This window comes from Nomia melanderi, chromosome 3, assembly GCF_051020985.1.
Source record: "Nomia melanderi isolate GNS246 chromosome 3, iyNomMela1, whole genome shotgun sequence".
NCBI lineage: Eukaryota > Metazoa > Arthropoda > Insecta > Hymenoptera > Halictidae > Nomia > Nomia melanderi.
The window spans coordinates 21,392,961-21,409,876 of NC_135001.1; the positions used below are offsets into that span (position 1 = coordinate 21,392,961).

Below are 16,916 nucleotides of genomic sequence, written 5' to 3' on the forward strand. Positions count from 1 at the left end.
AAATAGTTTTATATAGTTTTGTACGCTTTGATACGCTTTCATATCGTTTTATATAGTGTTATACAATTTAATTATAATTAAAGATAAGATATAGATTTAGAAAGGGCGGTCGATGGAATTGAATGTCCATTCACCTCCAACGATTTGGCGATCTTATCAATAAAATGAACAAAAATTATAACGAATACATGGGAAATGAGAAAAGAAAACACGTTCGACACTTTGGGCTAGTTTTATTAATTCAATTAACAACGTGTTTATAATACTCTTCATCTCTTCCTCTTATTTATAATTACATAATTGTAATGAACTGTTTATTGTTTTCCTTAGACCCGTCGTCTTTCAACATCTTAGCGTAACTCATTCAAAGTCGCGGACACACGCTTGCAGAAGCACAATAGGATCAATCACGTTATTATCATCACCAAAACTCAATCGGAATCGTTAATCGTAACAGTCGTCGTCATATAATCACTCAGCGTACCTAGTACTTAGTTTTTACTGGATATGGCAGCTACAACTTATAAGAAATATTACAAAATCACCGAAGATTCGTTCGTCTTGCGTTTACGAATTGTTTTCGTCACACTCATACAAACACTATCATACCGGTTACGAGCTCTCTGCGGGTTCTCTTCTTTTCATCTTCTTCATCGTCATATCATCATCATCATCGCCAACATCATCATCATAATCATCATCATAATCGTCATCATCATCATCATCATCATCATCATCATCTTCATCATCTTGTTTTTCTTCTTCTTCATCTTCATCCTTTCTTATTTCATTAATTTTTCTTCTCTCCCACACGACGACCCTTGCCAGTTAACAATTTTAGACTTGTCTTCGTGCGAGTGTGGGCCTGTTCGGAACGTTGTCGACAAGTGATCGCGGCCAGTCCTCTGCGCTGTCGCCGGAACGCGCGTGAATGTAACAACATTATTCTACTCTCAACCATTTCTTCCGTGACATGTCACCTCGGCTCGCGTCTAACGTTCGCCACGTTTTCTCGCTTAATTGAAGGTTCAATCCGCGCGCGCGCTCTCGGATGTCTAACAACGATCGACGCGCGTACGATTAGGAAAAACGAAGTAAAACGTGTCGTGTTGAGATTACACGCGTTGCGCGCGCGTCACGTGTACATATATTTATACATATATATTCTGTATATATATATATATATTATATATATATATATATATGTATACACATATGCGTGTATATCGTGTGTGCGTATTATTTCGAGATCTTTACAAAGTAGTTGAGCTGTGATCAAATCGAACAAGTTCTGAACAAAGCCGCGCTGGTGTCGATGTCGCAGCGTTTTTTTTTTTATTATTATTATTCTCTCTTCCCTCTTTGGATCGCGACTGCAAGAGATTCACACCATTAACCCCGTTCTGTGCACGCATTCACTCCTTCGTTCTATTTGGGCTGCATATGCAAATTTGTCTTCTAATTAGTCTTCTAGTAATTCAGTATTAATTAGTTACACAATTAATTTATTTAATCGCTTGTTAATTAATTACCTAATCGTTAAATCTGCATATCTCGTGGAGTCCGCATTGTCTGTTTCTCTTATATTTTATGTATGCGTGTGTTCTCGTGTGTTCTCGTGTGTGTTCTCGTGTGCGCACGCGAGTTGACGCGTGCAAGCGTGTGCGATGTACGGTGACTCGTGTCTGTTCCTGTGTGGTACGTGTATTCATTGTCTACACGTGGCTCTGTAATGAGTACGTATGTTTTCTTTAGGTGTCACATGTGTACGCGTTGCGGCACGTGTGCACGTATTCTAGAATTTTTTCTTTCCATATCTTTTTTCTTCGCTTTCTCTCCTTTAATTGCGAGACGGTGTTTCGTATTATTTCATTATAACTGGTATAATTCTATCTATTTACTTGAGTTTACGTGTTATAAATATCGTATAGTAAACCGCATTTTGTTACTTCGTCATTCAGTTATGCGCTTCTCTTTGTACAAGGGTGCAATGCGAACCGAGTGATATTTGTTTTGCGGTCGATCGTGTACGTGTGAGTATTTGTTTGCATTTGTGTCTTTGTGTTTGCGTGTGTGTGTGTTTGTGTGCGTGGGTTGGTGGATGTAACGTTTCCGAGGACATGTATGTTTCTGTGTATACATGCGAGTCGTGTATGGCAACGTAATCTCGCCGCAAAAAACAAAAGAATCAATTCGACATTCGAACCACGGCTGCCATTTCGTGAACGTCCGGCCTGACATGGCGCGGCAGTACCTAATCTGGTCCAAATGACGCCCGAATGATGAATAGCAGTGTCGTTGATCGGTTCCTTCGATCGAGCATTTTTCACCGAGATTAGGTACTACGGTTTCGCGAATTCGAGGAAGGGAACGCGTGCGCGCGCGCGCGCGCAGCGAAGGCTCGTGCTCGGACATTCCGGGTCCGGCGGGAGATCGAGAGACAAAATGGCGGGGACAGGTTCGAAAATAGAAACCACGAGTTCAATCGAATCGGGAACCGTTCGCATGGGAGAGTTTGGAATGCAATGGCAAACGAGCAAAACGAAAAACGTAGACAGAGTCAGAGAAAGAGGCACAGAGAGAGAAAGAGTGAGAAAGAGAGAAAGAGTCAGAACGAGAAAAAAAGTCAGAGAGAGAAAGAGGCAGAGAAAGCGTCACAGAGAGAGAGAGAGAGAGAAAGTGTCACAGAGAGAAAGAGTCAGAGAAAGAGTCAGAAAGACAGAAAGAGTCAGAGAGAGAGAGAAAGTATTAGAGAGAGAATGAGTCAGAGAGAGAGAAAGTGTTAGAGAGAGAAAGAGTCAGAAAGAGAGAAAATGTTAGAGAGAGAAAGAGTCAGAGAAAGAGAGGAAGAGTCAAAGAGAGAAAGAGTCAGAGAGAAAAAGAGTCACAGAGAGAAAGAGCCAGAGACAGAGTCAGAGAGAGAGAGAAAACAAACGGTAAAAGAAGAAAGTAGCGCTCGCGCATACATATTCGAACAATGGCCCGCCGCGATGTTTCGTGACCAATCGCGCACGAGCGGCCGCGTCAAGACGTTCGAACTACTAGACGAAATCGGCGATGTTCTCCTACTGCTTAATATTACAGGTAAACGACTAGTTCGTCGATAGTCCAGTTATTATTATTATTATTATTAGTAGTAGTAGTATTATTTCCCTTGTTTTCCTTCTTTCCTTTAATCCTCAACTCGAACAAAGATTGATTATTCAACGGCGAATCAGACTATCGACCGTATCGCTTTCTTCCCCTATTTTTCTTTCGCTTCGTGTAAATAGTTTACAAGAGGGTACGATCGGGGCCGATAATAGATTCTCTCTTTTTTCCTTCCTCTTTTCACGGATAGACAGATCGACAGATTTCAGAATATAACGGTACGCAAGCGTTCGTGATCACCTTTCGCTCGGTCGACGATGAACAGCTCAAACGACCAGCTTCCCGTAACTCCTCCGACCAACCCTCAAACCCCCTCGTTACGATCCCTGTTTTCCCTGAATCTGCTTCCACTCGTCGATCGCGAGATGCTCGCTTCGCGGATCGTGCTTCTTCTTTGATCGCTCTTTGGTAACATGCTCGCGCGAGCTCCGCCGTCGCGGCATCTCGCGATTGTCACGGATCGGCAAAGAAATCTACGGTGATAAGACTCGTGCGCGCTTCCGCGGCGCTCGAATGGGAATGTCTCGAGAAAATGCGGAAAAGGAAACAGCGGAGACAGAGAGATAAAGATAGAAGCGTAGGAAGAGAGAGAGGGACAGCGAGAAAGGGAGAGAGAAACAAGTTAGAACAAGCGAAACCGGCCGGGAAGAGGAGAACAGAGGGAACCGTGTAATCGCGGACAATCGGTTGCAAGGGACGTTGATCCTTTGTCGGTAACGATTGATCGAGTTCACCAGGTGATAATCTCATTTGTGCGATGCTTTAGATCCTCCCTGGTATTCTGTCGAGGGAATACGGTCGGATCCGAGGAAAGCTGATTATCTTTACACGTCGAGATCGGATCGTTGTACTCTCTTGCGTTCTCTTCTCGTTGATTGTCGTGTTTCGCGTCCCGAGACCGCGCGACCACCCGACTTCTCGTCTCTTCTCTTCTCTTCGCCGCACGCCGGTACGCAATGATAACGGCGCTGAGAGTGATGGTCGTCGAATCAACGACGAACGGAAAGGGAAACGAACGAACGAACGAACGAACGAACGAACGAACAAACTGACGAATAAACGAAGAAACAAAGCTCGCAAACACACGGCCAAACTCGCGCCCTCAGCGAATCACACGGTCGGCGCAGATGTCGGTCGAAGGATCGACGGTGAAACGATTATCGTCGTTCGTTCGATTGGTCCGACGAGTACGTACGCGCTTGTCTGTCCCGTTGTTGGCGGCGATATTCGGCGAACACACCCGCGTGCAGCCGAACGTTACCGTGCTCGCCGTGGTGCGATCGCGGCGATTATTGGACCGGTCGTTCGGTGGATCGCGATCCGACGATCATAGCTTCACGTTCGACGAGCCGTTGCAGTCCGCGCTGGTGATTTGTTAACGTATCGGCCTGACGGTCCGTTGTCAGTAGACCCAGGACACGGGCACCCACTGCGGTGTCGTGTGGACCCGCTCGATCGCCGCCTCCAGCTGCGCGATCGTCTCCTCGATGTCGTTGTTCACGATGGTCAGGTCGAAGAAGTGACCGTACGCCTGCTTCAGCGAGTCCGATTCTTTCGCGAGTCTCTCCAGGCTGCCGTCGCACTGAACAATTTACAACGATATCAGTCTTGTTTATTACAAATCGGAGATTATCGATATAAATACGGATTTATAAATATTACTGTAGATAATTAGATGTGATTGTTGTTTATCGAGTTATTTTATGGTTGGTGTTACTAAGAACTGAAACTTCGATTGACTTGTTTTTGCATATTATGACATCGACTTTAGTCATTTCTCAGAGAAGCTGTCATTTTAACCCTTAGCGCTCCAGATGGTTTTGTAATTTATCAGCAACTGCGACTAATTTTTATGGTATCTCCAGTGAAAATGAAAAATGCTATAACATTCCTTCGATCTTTTATTTTCGTTCTCAGCAAGAAATTTGGAGGTATGGAAAATCGAATAATTTTAGAACTATTTTATTTCGATGTTCCATGTGTTGATGCATTATATAAAAATTTAATATTGAATCCTAAATTTTATCGTTTTCATGGGTCAAATCAAATGGCGACTGAAAGCCTCTCGAGTGCAAAGGGTTAAATGCTATCTTCAAATGAAATTTCCACCTGAAGTGGAAAATTTTCTCGTATTTCTTACAAATTGTCGACAGTAAAATATTACACGAGCTCAGTAACTGAAGTAAATAGTACGCCAAGGGGTTAAACAACTTTAGTTAGTCTAATGTTCCGTGTACTTCGTTAAACAGGGAATTTCTGGTTAAGTGGAAGTGCCGAAGGTTAGTAATCTCGTCAAATGGTCGATTAATCGTTTAACCGGGCTAACCCCGTGGCGATAGTTAAGCTTCATACCCGGAAGGTTACCGTTCCGGCATTTACTTACGTCGGCCATGTTCTGGAACACCGGGGCAGCGATGAAGACAACGTAAGGCGCGAATTCCGCCGTGCGTAACACTTTCAAGGCTTGCGGCTCGACGTCCAATATGGCCACCCTCCCTTCTTCGTGAATTTTACGGATCGTCTCGAGCTTCGTTCCGTACATGGCGTCTTCGTGTGTGCCTACGCAGAAATGTACGTTCAGTGAAGAGAGTTCTCAATGAAACGTCACTTGATCCTTTCATTTACCGTATTCGAGGTATTCGTTGGCCTCTATGTCGGCCATCATCTCGTCGTGAGATACGAAATAATAATTGCGACCGTTCTCCTCGTCGTTCCGCGGAGGCCTCGTTGTATCTGAAACACAATATTTCCCTATTGTTGTCGATCGATTGCCGTGCTCGTTAATTTGAGAAAACCCCCGGGAAATTAACGCGAATGAACAATTCAATGCGCACGATAGATCGTACCGATGAAATTCGGAAAAGATTTAGTCGAGTCGCTTAAACGCCAATGCAGGTAAGTCGACTTTTTTATGTTTCCTGATTTTTGTCAATTTTAATGGAATGAATATTTTAGTTATTCGAGGATTTACTCGTTTGTTTGTTTTCTCTAGGTTAGAAACCCCTTTTCATAGCTTCCGAATATGCAGTATAATAATTTCAGAAGCCGAAACATTAATTTTCACAATGTTTGGTTTCCGAGCGTCTCAATTATAGATCAAAGATAAATATAATCTATTGTTCGTATAAAATATTTTTCTTGCTAACTATTGGTAACTTGTTCGTATAAAATATTTTTCTTGCTAACTACAGTTACAAAATTTACAAAAAAGAAACAAGTAGAAGCATGATATGTCTTACTCACGTGGAATAGGATAGGCGTATTTGTCGGGATGTTTAGCAATAATTGTATTTTTTATGTGCCGACGACCAACACCATGGGCTCCTAATAAGACTAGTGTTTTTCGCTGGAACGCAGGATCTGTCGAGAAAGATTGTAAACATTTTAGGAACAAACGATAATCAACCTAATCGTACAAGAAACTTATGCTACACTAATTAGACTGTTTCCGAAATGATTACAGAAAAAAAAGAATGTTGAACTTACAGGGCAGCTTAACGACCTCCTCGTAGGTGACTAGATCCAGCGGGTCAAACACTGCGTTGTGTTTTGCGAGATACTTATCCTTGTATTGCTTCTTTTTTCGGCCAAATATTGAGCAATTCACTGGAAACGCGAAGAATCAATTAATCTCACATTCAGACGAACGAAAACTGTCGAGACCCGCTGGAAAATATTCTCCGATAGAATAGATTCCGGCCCCCTTTGTACGCGCTTTAAATCTTCTGCAGAGTTCGCCGTTTATGCTGCATTACAGAACAACATAACTAATAAACAAACCAACAAATAACTCTTTGAGATCGTATCTCGTTCGTGAACTTTATCGGATCAATATTCATTTTTATTCCTCGAGGAACTAAGAAATGAAGTTGAATGTACAGTTTAACATCAGTATCGGTCCGAATGATTCACGTTTTCTTTGGAATATTTATAGTGCAATACACGATATCTTTAATCGAGTGTAGCAGAATTAACGAGGTAATCGTTGCGCTTCAGAGGACTGAAGTTTATTTACAGGAATATTCAACTGTAAAGAGAACAAGGTATGCAAGCTGTTTTATAACATGGGAAAAATATCGAAAGAATGGATCGATTCTTTGCTGTAGAAGTTCAAACGGCTTCTCGATTGTTTGGCCGACTCTGTCGTACATTGTATTTTGCCATTATACAGCACAGGACCAATAAATATTAGACAAACATTAAACAATCGATGAAACCACGTGGACAAACACTTGCCCGATAAGATAAGCTTCAAATCCATTCTTATTTTTCCACGAACTAACACGTTAACTACCATAGAAATTTCCAATCGCCGATGCTACTGAATCTATAATTTTGCATACACCGTAAACGAATAATCCAGGATTGTCTGAACGGTGAGAATTTCGTAGCACCGTAGGAGAATAATCGTCTCGTCTGACAGTAAACGTGTTACACAACCTGCGTATAATCAGAAAAGTCGATTAGAGTAGGCAAAGAATACATTTTCGAGGATAGAAATTATTCCGTGAACATGTACAGATGAAAATAAAACAGAAGAAGTACAATACAGTTATCTGTATATTAATTACTATGACATTCATAAACGCACGTTCCTTTAAATTCGATCAAAGTGTGACGTATGGTAGGCTTGTATTTCAAACACTCAGCAGTCGCTATGCTAGTCGGCATCCTCCTCGAAAGGTTCGTAACAGTTAGCATTTGTACGCGCAAAATAGAAGAGCTACTTCGTAGTATGTCGATCACCGTGTAAGCAGTATTCTTGTTCTAAATGGTAAAAGAGATTTCATTCAGTCAGCCAGTTTACATAGAAGCCATAACCATAAGGAGGGAAGTGGGATTCCCACTGTGAGATGGGCGTTCCAGCAGGTCACAAGATAAAAGAAGAGGACTACCGGGTAGTCTAATGCGTAGACCTTGAAAACTGGTGTCGCGATCAGAGCACGATCGTGACGTCTTTGAACGATTTTCCGTTTATAACGAGAACCGATTTCACATTTCGATCCAGTTCACATGGGACAAACTTTTAGGAAAACGGAAAGTGAGATACGAATTACTATTCAGACGATCATTGTTCTTTTCAGTTAAATGACTTATTTCACTTATCACGTGAACTCGCTCTAATAAAGAATAATTTTTCGGAAAGCAGAAAGTGAAATATAAATTACTATTCAGACGATCATTGTTCTTTTCAGTTAAATGACTTATTTCACTTATCACGTGAACTCTCGCTAATAAAGAATAATTTAACAATTTAATTTAACACGTTGAACGCCGCACGATTTCATAGAGCAGAATACATAAATTGGAGAAAATACAATATTAAATCATTTGACTGAATTGGATTATTATTATTATACGTCCATCGAACTTAATGCCACTGCAATGGATAGCATTATTTATAGTATAGAAATGTTTGTGAATGATCATGGTTTAATTGAGTGAATTATAGTACTTCGATTTGCTTGGGGGTCGCCGGCGACCCCCATGGCATTCAACGTGTTAATTTAATTTAATTTAACGCGCTGGTTAAATCTAATCTTCCGTTTATATTCTTGTCATTTGGGAATGCATCGACTGTTTATAACAGTGATTCCAAACGCTTACAATTGAAAATGTTCCTTATAGATGAACAAATATTTACAGATTCGATATTCCAGGTGAAATTTGTACGCTCGATCGGAGGTTATCGTTCAAATTTTCGTCACGATGGTGCTGTGATGATGTGCTTGCGAGTGGAATCGTGTGAAACAAGCGTAAGTGCATGAAACGTAGCGAGAGCATGCATCGAAGCACGCCGCGAGAAAACATGTTTTGTGTCGCGAAGAGTATCCTGCTGTACACAGTACAAATTAAGCAAAGAAATTCTACCGCTTCGTCAAGGTTCGTGGATATCAAGTGTTTCCTCGTTAGGCTACGAAATAGTGTATCCTGAGAATTGGCAACAGAATTGTTTCTTATTTTCAACGGTTGTGATCCTGATTACCTTTTCCTATATTCTTTAATATGCGAGAATATTATCAAAGAAACTCGTGAAAAACAAAACCGACTGAAATGGACGATTGCTTGGGAAAACGAGTAGATTCATTATGTTCTTTGATAAAATATGGGCACAACTTCATGGAAGGTATAATCCGAATGTATAATTGTAAAATTACAAAAGGGTTGTTAATATAGAAAATTTTCCATAGGAAGTTTGCAATTAACAATTGGTATATTTTTCTTTTATACGCTGATACATTGAAAGGGGTATGAACGAAATAAAAAATGGCTCGTTGAAATTGTACCCACGTACTGTGAATCGATTTGCGCTTTAATGTAATCAACTACTGGATGAGAATGCTCGCCAATCGTTTCATTGGCAATTAGCAGAATATTTCACCAACACGACTGTCAAATCTATGGGGATCTCTAATATCATAGGACACTAATGTTACCAAGGTATGTACACTGTCTAGTAATGTAAATTCTAGTTTAGTGTGGAAATTATACCGTAACTCCGACTCGTACTAATCGTAACTGTGAAATCCGGGAAACCTCGTTCTATGCGGTGTGTTATATGTAAGAAGCCAATATTTGCGCGGAATGATCGACAAGAAACAATACAATGACACCCCCACAGTTGTACGCAATTCTAGAACAGCGGCGAGCGTTTTATAGGTCTAACCGATTTCCAGGCACTTCGAATTATCATCTGCACATTATTATGCAAAAATTCTTATCAATGATAATTACGTAGAATATACAGAGAGGTCTGTAAGAATCGTCAAATATTTTTATCGAAGAAATTTTTGTAAGATTAATACGTTTGAATCACTTAATGTTTCGATTTCGACCTTAACAGCAAAGTTTTATGAATAAATTTGAAACAATTTGGTAACGATGAACTTTCATTTGTGATTGATCGGAGACATTCTGTATATAAGCACTTTTCCCTCGTTAAAGTCGCGTGGGTTGGGAGATTAACACTAGAATTACCGAGCATTTAGTACGATTAATACGCAATTCCCATAAAAATTGTAACAATAAATTATTTTCAGTTTCTTCAGACATTCATTATAGTATTCAAATGAAACTATTTATTTTGAAAATCGTTTCGAATATTCAATGCTTCGAAGATATCAATAATTGCTGAACAAACAAATCGAAACCATTTTGACTGTTATAGTAGTTCTAGTGTTAACATCGACGAGGAGGCGAAGAATTCTTTAACGAAGCTTCGATATTACTGCAGTAATTAGTCTTCATAAATTTTCCAAAGATTTTTTGTCAATTTAAAAAAATTATTCTCCACGAAGTGGAATTATTTTGCAGAGGATTTCAATCAATCGAAATTTTTTACCCAAAAGAAAGCATTGACAAGACAATAATAGAACAAGCAACATTGCGACCTTTTCTCGTTACCACTCCAATCTTTAACCCTTTGAACTCTGTAGGCTCCAATATTGCACCAGTTATAATATTCAATATTTTACTGAATTAAAGAATCTACCCTAATATTATTAGATTTTTATTAAAAGATCGAAGGTATGTTATAGCATTTTTCATTTTCACTAGAGATACCATAAAAATTGCAGTTGCTGACAGATTACAAAACCATCTGTAGCGCTAAGGGTTAAAACCCAAGAATAATGAAGACACAAACGCGACGCTAAAAGGTTCGCCGAAGCGCGACATTAACGAGGGAAAACCGTACTCCCGAAAATATCGGAACATCTCTGAACGAGTAATTATAATAATTATAAATCCGAGACGCGTACAATTCTAGGGAAGCGTCAGTGCATTCGAAACGTCTTATGCCAAGTCCAGGTGATTCGTGACGATGAAGTGCATTGAATGATTTCACGCTGCTGGAATGTCTTTGGTTTGTCGTATGCTCATTATCGTGAAATCGCCGGTAATTCGATTTAATTGGTCGATCGATTTTTGTCTCGGTTGACTCACAATTCTCGCGTTTTTTCTTTTAGTTTGTTCCATTTTTTTTTATCTGTTTTTCTTTTTCTTTTCAAATGATTGTAATGGCACCAAGTCGTTCCTGTATTACATAGTTTCTACTAGTAAAGCGTTCCTCGGAACTCCCGTCAAATCAATGCGTGCATTGGAAGCACGGAACGAGTATATTTTGTTACTTCATGCGGACTACACGGTTCTACGTGACTCTACGCACTGTATACCTGAAGGCAGAGTCATACCTGTCGAACCGTCGCAGCCTTCGGTGTGAGAAGAACATCCTCCTTCTCCTTCAGCATCTAGCCCCGCACAACACACAACAACAAGTGTATCACTGCAGCTAATTATTCAATCCTCGGGCTAACGTACTGTTTCTTTTTTATTTTTTTTTCTTTTGCTACGTTCGAACGCTACGTCTCCGTGCTCGCGCGAAACGCGATACCATTCTCTATGTCTTAATCTTAACAGCGACTTTTCACTAAGAATTTCTAATCACAGAAACATGTATTCTTCCTTTTGAAGTCTCTCATTACGTACGATATGTGGTTATCGATCGTCGATGACTATTGGGCATGACAGGACCGTCGACGTGAGATTTTGTGATTGGAGAACTGAATAGGGAAACGAACTGGTAACTGGTGTTAACTTATATTGGGAAACCTGCATTGGTTCCAGAATATAGGTGTCTTTTGACATTTTCTTGTTAAAAATAGATCACTGTACACTACAGGCTACAGGTTACGCTAAAACTACCAGACGTCAAATGACTCATGCCTGATGTCTTTTCGCAATTATTAGAAAGACAAATGTTCCTCTGAGAAATTATTAAAAGAATTCATTTAGCACTACGCAAATTGAATGGTAAATCGATTAAAGTCTGAATTTTGCAATTATTAGAAAGACAAATGTTTCTCTGAGAAGTTATTAAAAGAATTCATTTAGCTTACGCAAATTGAATCAATTAAAGTCTGAACAGATGCACTCTTGGGGTTTCTATAGCGAAATTTTCAAAAGTCAATTGAAGAGCTTGGTAGCTTTAGTGTTAAGGATGTTATTTTTAATTTCATAGTTAATTATATGAATAGTTTCAATTATACTACGGTTGTTCAATAATTATTAACAGAAGTTCATTTTCCGACGTTGAATCTGTAAAATCTCGCTACCGTAGTCGGTAGTGTAATTTCGTACAAGAAATTTCACCTCGATGAGCAAAGAACAGGAACAAATTGTTACACGAATATGGTTTCACGGGATACTACGTGCAGACAGGAAGTCGAATCGATTTTCAATCGAGACTTCATTACTGCGTTCCCATTAATTCGTGCTGGTCCGTTTCGAGAAAAAGAGAAAACTACAGCGTCGTTCGCATGATTCTCGCGCTGCACGGTAAAAATGACTGACATCAAACGATACTACATGCTCCATTGACAACCTGGGCGCAGCTAATCACACATACATGGCATCGTGTTCACCAGCACATTCGTTTCATCACAGTGGCGAGAATAGTGGAGATAAATCGAACAATTAAACGTGATAGGTCTGAGAATGGATCGATAAGGCAATGGTAAAAACGCGGCGTAATAACTTCATTTTCGTCTGAGTATCAGATAAAATGCGATCTGCTGGAACCTATCATTAACCCTAAGGCTATTCGATATTCTGCTACGAATCAAAGGAAAACACTCTTGCCCGGTACACTGTCATCGTAAAGATCACCGTTAACGCTAGGTTTACGGAACGCGCCAATTTCACGCGGATTGAATTTTATACACATTATTTGCTAAATGTTTCAATCGGTTTTCGTTGATTCGATATTTCTACATCTACAATTTCTAAGATCTAAATGAACGAATACTTCCCCAGGAACAATAGAATAAACTGTACAATAAATGCCAGTAAACCTAGTGTTAATATTCCGTAGATTATTTTCAGTGGTCACAAACGCGAGTTAATTACTTCGAAACCGTATGCATTTTCACAGTAAAAATATATCCCTCTATCTCACACGTTCACTTCTCCACTTAAACATTAACCCTTTGCGATCGTACGCTCAGACTGGACATTCAATTCTATTCCAATATATACTTGAAGTCTCAACAATTTCTTTAGAATTATTTCTAATATCATAATTATGTCGTATGAAAGTCAGTTCACTGTCCAAATCTTCACAGAATAAATGATTAGTCATATTAACACTTAGCCAATCGAATGGGGACATCTCCCACTTTTCACTTAGCAACGTATTGCCTTTTATTCTCCTTATTTTTCCTTTTGTCGTTTAGCAAGTCTTGAAACGAGATTATTTGCAATTCATCAGATACGGTTCTTGCTTTTACAAAACAAAGTTTTTAAAATTCATTGAATAAGTTCAATTGAAGATAATAGAGGAGGTTGCAGTTATAGTTCTTTTTAGTCGCCTAAGTGTCAACACTAAAACTACCAGAGGGCCAAATGACCCTTCTTCTTGCAATTATTAGAAAAGTAACGAACGTTTCTTTGAGAAATTATTAAAAGAATTCATTCAGCATTACGCAAATTGAATGGTAAATCGATTAAAGTCTGAATTTTGCAATTATTAGAAAGGTAACGAACGTTTCTTCAAAAAATTATTAAAAAAATTCATTTAACACGCAAATTGAATTGTACCTCAATTACCGAACAGATGCACTCTTAGCGAAATTTTCAAAAATCGAAGTGCTCAGTAGTTTTAGTGTCAACAGATCATCGAACCTTAGACGCAAACTTGGAAACCCAAGAGTACTCCGACCCGCAAAGGGTTAAACATCCTCAGAGCAGAAACCATTAAAAACCGAAGGACTTCGACGAATTTTCTAACGTCCAATGTTCACGCAACATCCTGCAGTTCCGTGAACGCCGGAATCGGAACCACGAACAGCATCTCCGAAAGACGAAGCCTCGTTTCGGAGACCGCACAACCGTTCCCCCCTAGAAAGAAACGTGTATCGACGACGAACGCTCCTCGCTGCTCCCTTAACGACGGCCAGGGCGCTCGAGAAAAGGGGGGAAGCTCGGGCCCGCGCGACGTTTAAGTTTTACCTTGTTCTTGTTTGTTCTTCTCCATCGCCATGTAGGCGATGCGCCGTTCCTGGAGCTCAGGCGAAGGTATCAGGCCCGCGGAACCCGCCGCGTTGTCCTTCTGCGCCTGCCACCAGTAATGGTCGTCCTTGCTGATGATCTGCAGGATGTCGCCGGTCTTGAACGCGATCCCGGCCTGCGCGCACGGGATCAGCTCGTCCTCCAGCGGGTCGTAATCGAATTGCGCCCGAACGAAAATCTGTTGGCGCAGAAAAAGCCTGTTGTAGTCGGGCCATGCACGCCGAGCGTCTTTCTCGGATGATTCGCTAAACACAGGGTGTTCCTCGAATCGCAGTGCGATCGAGATGGATCTACACGAGAGAAGTCAGTCGGAAAGATGAAATCGGATTTTCTTGTACTAGACTTGGAGCTCGGGAAACGTGTTGTATTGGATGATTAGCATGCGCACTCGAAGAACGTGATCGTCTCGGAATCGATATACGAGAAAATGTTAATTTTTGATTTTCTACTCAGTTCTTTCGTGTAGAATGATTCTCTCTCGTTGTACTGTGATCTCGGGAACACCATGTATATTAGTGACTCTGTATATATGTATCGGCGAGATGACATCAAAGAATCTTGTTACATTTGTTCGGAAAATATCGGTACGGGGACGTAAACTAAAACAAGAATGTTAACAGTGCAGAAAATCGGTTTCGTTATGCTACTGCGATATTGCAGGTTGGAGTCGGGGATGGGTGGCGGGGCGGTGGCGGCGGAAGATTCACAATTTCTCACTCGGATCACCGGAACGATTTAGGTTAATAGAGAATCACATTAAAGATAATTACTTGTTGCCCTAAAATGTGGGCGGCACGGGCTCGTTCTATCGTGGCATCGATCGCCTATTGATGCTACTTACACCGGGGCTAGGCTAGCTATTTGGCGGATGAACTCGGTCATGGCGAATGAAGCTGAAGATGCGACGTATGTGCAAGCGTTAGGCGATAGTTACTTGCAAAGAGCCGCGTTGAAACATGCTCCTCTAACGAACGGAAACCTCGGCCTCGGTGGAAAGTCTCGATCGGAGAATGAGTACGTTCTCGCCTCTTGTCCTTTAACCCTTTGCACTCGAGCATCAAAGATCACATGCAAATCGAAACCATTGTATTTCAACGTGTCACGTATTTGTATGAATTATTATTAATACTTCGTACAGTATAATGTTGCAGCATCGAACCAAGTTGAAAGCGACTGACGATTGAGAAATGGCGTCTCTCGAGTGCAACGAGTTCATTGCGACAGAGATATATTTATTCGTATAATTTATATTCGATTATGAAATTCATTGAATCAATGTTCCAATTATTGTATTGCTAAATTTATCGAATTTCCGTCGTCGGTTCGAACGTCAATCAGCGATCGATGCGTAGCACGATTTCGCCGCACCGTCGAAGCACAGTCGAAACACTTTACGAAAGAGGGTAACTAGGAAAGTAGCTTCGGTTAAATTATATTAGTACAATTCCAGTTTAGTCATTTACATGTTCCTGACTTTGGCAATGTATTCCGCGAGCGGTATCGAATGAATTTGGAAGCGATCGTTCAACGCGATCGATCGTTTGGAAAGATGATCCAGAAATGCTGTGTCGCGTGCGTGATATTTGTTTGATGGAAGTAATATTCGCGTGATCATTAGACTGCAGACGTTCCCGTGATTTACAGTCGTCGGAAATCAATTTCCGAACGGAAACTTGCTTTTCATATGTAAATATCCGAAAGACAACCGAAGCGTCCAGTCGACTGATTCCTGCTTTTCGCAATTTTTATCTCGCGTTCGCGCAACGTCGATTTACCAACGGGCAGACTAATGTAAATAATCCGCGAATATTCTGATCAATGTAAATAATGATATTAGTTGTGTAAATTGTCCGAATCGCGCCCGAGCTTCCATCGACGCGGATTAAAGAGATGAGTATTTATTATTTATATGCCATTTCGTTTTCTTTTTTTTCTTTCTATTTTCCCCCGTGGAATATATTGCCACAGCATAACATCCTATACATCAGTTTTTCAATGGTTCCACGGGAATTTGCATTACAAGGAGCGTACTTTTATTGTCAAACGTTTTAATACAAGCGACAGCGCGTGGAAACGGTGGATTCAGAGTTAAAGGGTCACCGATTTGCAGGGGGAGGGGGGATGATCGCAGTAAATTCCACCTTCGCATATTCGATCATTAAAGGGGAAACGTGATTGGGTCTCCGTTCGTAAAGCGTTAGCTCCGTTAGATCACACTTCGAACAATTCAGGCGAAAAGATATGCTGTGAATCGCTGGTTTCCAAACGAATCGTGTTTTTTTTCCCTCGGTTCTCGCGAGTGATCGGGTTAAAAGAGAGAGAAAGAGAGAGAGATAGATAGAGATAGATAGAGAGAGGTAGAGGACATCATTCCTGTGGTAACATACACGTTCGTACATAAATCGAATTAGATCGTTCAATCACATTAACGGAACGAAGTTCACGGGACGAAAGTGACGTGGTTCCGTTGCAGTGCCGGGGAAAACTTGAAATAGGCTTGAAAGTATTAGTAAATCCAATTACCACAAATTCACACTTTTCATTCATAGTTCGTTAATGTATGATAACAGAAAAAAGATAAGAAATTTCTCATCGTCAAGTCACAATTCGATCGAACTCGGGTTAAAGTCTACTCTATGAGATACGACAGAAATTAGGCTACAAAGCTCAAAATGCAAATGCTTCGTAACGTTCGCTTG

At 40.6% G+C, this 16,916-nt stretch overlaps 1 protein-coding gene across 9 annotated transcripts in view; it reads right to left on the reverse strand.

Moving 5' to 3' along the window:
- Positions 1–213: 213 nt before the first annotated feature.
- The window catches only part of CASK (peripheral plasma membrane protein CASK), a 296,314-nt gene continuing 279,611 nt past the window's right edge, over positions 214–16,916 (reverse strand). For 7 of the 9 annotated variants that reach the window (XM_031981919.2, XM_031981917.2, XM_031981916.2 and 4 more), the window contains 7 exons: positions 14,158–14,395; positions 11,343–11,399; positions 6,637–6,756; positions 6,394–6,510; positions 5,776–5,883; positions 5,534–5,709; positions 214–4,732 (listed from right to left, as the gene is read on the reverse strand). In XM_031981919.2, coding sequence (XP_031837779.1) covers positions 4,553–4,732; positions 5,534–5,709; positions 5,776–5,883; positions 6,394–6,510; positions 6,637–6,756; positions 11,343–11,399; positions 14,158–14,395 — 996 coding nt within the window. In that variant the 3' untranslated portion in view covers positions 214–4,552. The remainder of the gene's footprint in view (positions 4,733–5,533; positions 5,710–5,775; positions 5,884–6,393; positions 6,511–6,636; positions 6,757–11,342; positions 11,400–14,157; positions 14,396–16,916) is intronic. The other 2 variants (XM_031981920.2, XM_031981918.2) reach the window with 1 other exon arrangement.